The sequence below is a fragment of the Priapulus caudatus genome, unplaced genomic scaffold (assembly GCF_000485595.1).
Source record: "Priapulus caudatus unplaced genomic scaffold, Priapulus_caudatus-5.0.1 Scaffold2026, whole genome shotgun sequence".
Taxonomy (NCBI): domain Eukaryota; kingdom Metazoa; phylum Priapulida; class Priapulimorpha; order Priapulimorphida; family Priapulidae; genus Priapulus; species Priapulus caudatus.
Genome location: NW_014579087.1, coordinates 10,605 through 15,121, shown reverse-complemented (window position 1 = coordinate 15,121; position 4,517 = coordinate 10,605). Strand labels below are relative to the sequence as shown.

Genomic DNA, 4,517 nt, shown 5'->3' with positions numbered 1-4,517 from the left:
TTTTATCTAGATAATGTACACAATATCCCCCCCCAAAGAAATTAAGAACCTCTTTAAGAACCTCTTCAGGCTTATTTCTCACTATGTACCATATATATAAGAACCTCTTCAGCCTGAAACAGTAAATCACGGGTTCTTTTATGCGGGTGTTTACTGTATTGCATTACATACATGTGTATGCTTAAAAACTAACTAAAGTACGTACCAGAATGCACAATTTCAAGCTGAAAAACGCAAAAGCTCCCACACCCCCCTACCTCGCTCCGTTGCTCCACTCCCGAGCATAATCTCACTTTCAACTCTAACTCAATGTTGGCAGCCCTACCTATGTACTTATATCATCAGGAGTAAGATAATAGAGGATTCTCTATTATCTGACTCCTGATATCATGTATACGTATTCATGCGTACTCATATACTCCGAAGCCCGTAACACTAAAATGATGAAAGTTATGTCTATGTTTATCAAGAGTAGATAATATGATATCTCTTATTATCTACTCTTGATGTTTATATTACGTTATATTATCTAGAGGGCATAACAATTCCATTCTCGCCCTCAACCTTTCTCGCCCTCTACCTTCCTCGCCCTCTACCTCCTCCGTCCTGTCTTTTTCCGGTAAATTTTCATTAAATTAAAATGCCCATGTTTGGTCATTACTGATAATAATAACTTCTAGGATAAAAACAATTATTAAATAAAATTTTAAAATTGTGGAACGCTTCACGATTTTGCGTGTCATCCTTGCGCAGGGGTCCATGCTAACCATCTCTGTATGTTCCAAATTTATTATATGTACTGCCTCAGCAGATACAAACAACCACCTAGCTCATCGCAATATAGGTCTCACTATAACGCAAAAAAAAGTATGGTTTCACGCGATAATGAGAAGTTTTATATGATTAAACTGAAACAAATGAAATTGGGGAAATTTTATTAAATAAGCTACTAATTTGATGAAGTATAGCTGCTTTTCAAATAGATACATATAATCATAATTTGGGAGAATCAGGGTATATTTTTCAGTGCCCAGAAAGAAGATTGAATTCCCCGGCATTTCACTGTACAGTCCTGCCACCTGGTGACATTATGTCGTATGGAATCGTACGCGACTATATATATTCCACACAACTTTCACCTACGAGTTATTTTATTTGTTTTCGAAATAAATAAAAGAATTAAAAATAACCAAATAAAACCATAGGAAAAGAATAAACTGCGTTCTAGTCATTGATAGTAAACATATATATTTTCACACGAAGCCATACAATATTGATAATAAACAAAAATTTCGCATTTTCCCTCAGCGCGAAAATGCATCAGTATGTACAAACAGTATTTACAACGGCAACCTGAATGCGAACGGCGGGGGCGAATTCGTGATATGCACAGCCTCCAATTAAGGTCACACGCGAGTCAATCAACTTCCAGCTATTACTGTACATCAGCGAATTACCAGAGCAGGAACTCTGCGAGAGCCACGCCCTCTGGTGGTGACAGCGTCGACGCGATCCTCTCGTGTCTTCTCTCGCAAACACACAACGATGTAGTTACAGTTTCTCGGTTCTAGCGGGGGAATAGCAGAGGGTATAATAACTATTTTGTAAGCAATATTGCGTAGAATTTTATATTATTTTATATTTTATAATTTGTGTTTTCCGCGGGCGTGATCGAACCAAACCGAACTGTTTCTATTTGCGTGCAGTCTTCGCTGCTTTTCTCCATAACTGAGGTGCTCTCACGAAAACTTATGAATGATGACTCATCAAAAATTACTGCAGATGCGGCGGGACGTGACTCTGACCAGTGCTGCCACCTGTCACTCGCACTCGTGGCCAGTGCTGCCACCTGTCACTCGCACTCGTGACAAGTGCTGCCACCTGTCATTCGCACTAGTACTGCCACTTGTCACTCGCAGTAGTGCTGCCACCTGTCACTCGCACTAGTACTGCCACCTGTCACCCGCACTAGTGCTGCCACCTGTCACTCGCACTAGTGCTGCCACTTGTCACTCGCAGTAGTGCTGCCACCTGTCACTCGCACTCCTCCGCGCACTCCGGCAGCACGGGTAGCGGCGACAGCGACGCCCGCTTCTCCACGGCCGGGCCTCGCAGTATCGCCAGCCACGAGACCACGTCCTCAGGAGACTGCGTCTTCACCATCAGCCAATCGCCTTCGCCGTCCCGACTGCGTATGAGCAGCGAGCAGTCCACCCCACGCTGCTGCTGCTGCTGCTGCTGTCGCTGCTGCTGCTTCTGCTGCTGTTGTTGTTGTTGTTGTTGTTGTTGTTGTTGATGTGGCGGCAGCACCTCTACGGAACAGTTCTTCAGGTTCAGGTAGAGTCCCTTGGCGGCGAACACCGAGTCCGGCTTCACGACGGCGAACAGGTCGACGTGGTTATGATAGACCGTCATGTTAACGGTGCGTGCACGCGGCGCCTGCGCAGTCGACAGCGACACGCGGCCCGACAGCGTCTCGTATCCAGGCAACGCGCGCTGCTGCTGCTGCTGCTGCTGTTGCTGTTTGCTCATCGGGAAGTCTTCGTGTAGCTGCATGGATACACAGGAACGGCTCATCCCTGCTGCTGCAAGAGAGAGAGAGGAAAGCATGTGACGATTGTAATATAATTGAATTTCATTTTCTATAACATAAGCGGCCATCCATATAAATCAATAGAATTGTACGTGTGCTAAGCGGCAATAAACAATAGACCAGTTTCTCAGCAAAACATGGCGTCTTGGAGGACTGATTTTACAATGATGAGGGTTCGTTTGGAAGATATGAAATGTCGATGGGGTGTGTAACCGGTAGGCGAACCTAGTGCGTGCGAATACACCCGATGCGACGTAATGTTTACGAGAGAATAGATTTGGGGGGGGGGCATTTGTACTTGTTGTTGTTGCTGTTGTTGTTGTTGTTGTTGTTGTTTACGATGTATTCGTAGCGATTCTCGCACTTTTATTCTGGGATAGAGGGTGATAGAACACAGAAGGAGGGAGGGGGAATGGGGAAAGTGAGAGAGAGAGAGAGAGAGGGGGAGACAGAGTGAGAGACAGGGATACAGCGCGAGAGAGAGAGGGGGAGACAGAGTGAGAGATGTGGGGTGGGGGTGTGATGGTGTGTGGTAGGAGAGGGGGAGGGTGACACAGTGATGTAGAACCGACAAGGCGGTGTTACAGTGTGGCAAGAGAGGAAGAGAGATGTCATAGAACGCTAGAGGAATAAGGGAGGCACCGTCACAGAACATAATATCAGTCACAGGTCAGAATGTAAGTCAGCAAACCCAACGTTGCGATGTGGGAGGGGGGCTCTGCCTGCCACAGCCGTGACACGTCGAACCAGGCAGCCCGTAAAGATGATAGATCGAACATGGCGGCCGTCTAGAAATGATAGATCGAACATGGCAGCCATTAGAGATAATAGATCAAACATGGCGTTGGCGCCCGCGGACCGGAACATTCTCAGCTCCATTTATGTCGCTATTATCGCTTGCAATTCTTAGCGTCGGCGTGTCGTAACGAGCTTTGCATCGGATCAAATCTGCACTTAGTGCACTTTTCATGCCGCCCTTTGTTACGCTCTCTGTGTTTATTTAATAGTGAGGGACCATTTAATTCAATTTTCGTGTAGCCGTCGTCGTGGTTGTCGTCTGGGACAGCTACGGTGGCCGAGTCGCTGTGCTTCGTGACCGATGGATAGAAATAAACGTTTATACTCGTTGATTTAACCAGTCGATCGTGTCATATATCCATCCATCCATCTATTGCGTACGAGCGGAAACGAGACGATACCCAGGATGACGTCAGCCGGAGTTGACCGACAAGTCACGTGGTTTGTCAATTCCGATTCATGCTCGCAGTTTTTTTTTCGCTTGCGTTCGTTAACTTGAATGCTGGGATCAACTACGTACATCGTCACTACTTATGACGTACGACCTATGACCTCAACGTGATCACTGCCCGTGACCCACGAAATCTATGGCGTCACCGCCTGTGACCTACAAGACCTATGACGTCAACGCCGGCGCCGTGAAACCCACGTCGTTTCTGCATGTGACTTGCAAGACCTACGACGTCACTGTCGGTGACCTCCGACCTATGTCGCTATGGAAGCCGGGGGCTTGTGTCGGGAAACCGATCTGATTCATGCATGTAGTTCATTCACAATTTTCCGCTTCCAATTTCAAGACGTGGAGCATTCTATTGACAGCAGGCATGCATCGGTTGGGTTGCGCTATGTGACTGCGCCTAATAACCCTAATTATTGCCGCTGCTGTGTTGCCGCTGCTGCTGTTGTTGCCGCTGCCGCTGCTGGTGGTGGTGGTGCTGCTGTCGTTGTTGTTGTTGTTGTTGTTACTGCTGCTGCTGCTGGTGTTGGTGCTGCTGCTGGTGGTGGTGGTGGTGGTGCTGCTGCTGCTGCTGGTGGTGGTGGTGCTGCTGCTGCTGGTGGTGGTGGTGGTGCTGCTGCTGCTGGTGGTGCTGGTGGTGCTGCTGCTGCTGGTGGTGGTGGTGGTGCT

The 4,517-nt window shown here is 47.3% G+C and overlaps 1 protein-coding gene across 3 annotated transcripts in view; it reads right to left on the bottom strand.

Annotated features, from left to right (window-relative positions):
- Nucleotides 1–1,218: 1,218 nt before the first annotated feature.
- The window catches only part of LOC106818101 (forkhead box protein O-like), a 6,955-nt gene continuing 3,656 nt past the window's right edge, over nucleotides 1,219–4,517 (bottom strand). For 2 of the 3 annotated variants that reach the window (XM_014822817.1, XM_014822819.1), the window contains one exon: nucleotides 1,219–2,585. In XM_014822817.1, the coding sequence (XP_014678303.1) occupies nucleotides 2,035–2,585 (551 nt within the window). In that variant the 3' untranslated portion in view covers nucleotides 1,219–2,034. Of the gene's footprint in view, nucleotides 2,592–4,517 lie in introns of all 3 variants that reach the window. The other variant, XM_014822818.1, reaches the window with a different exon arrangement.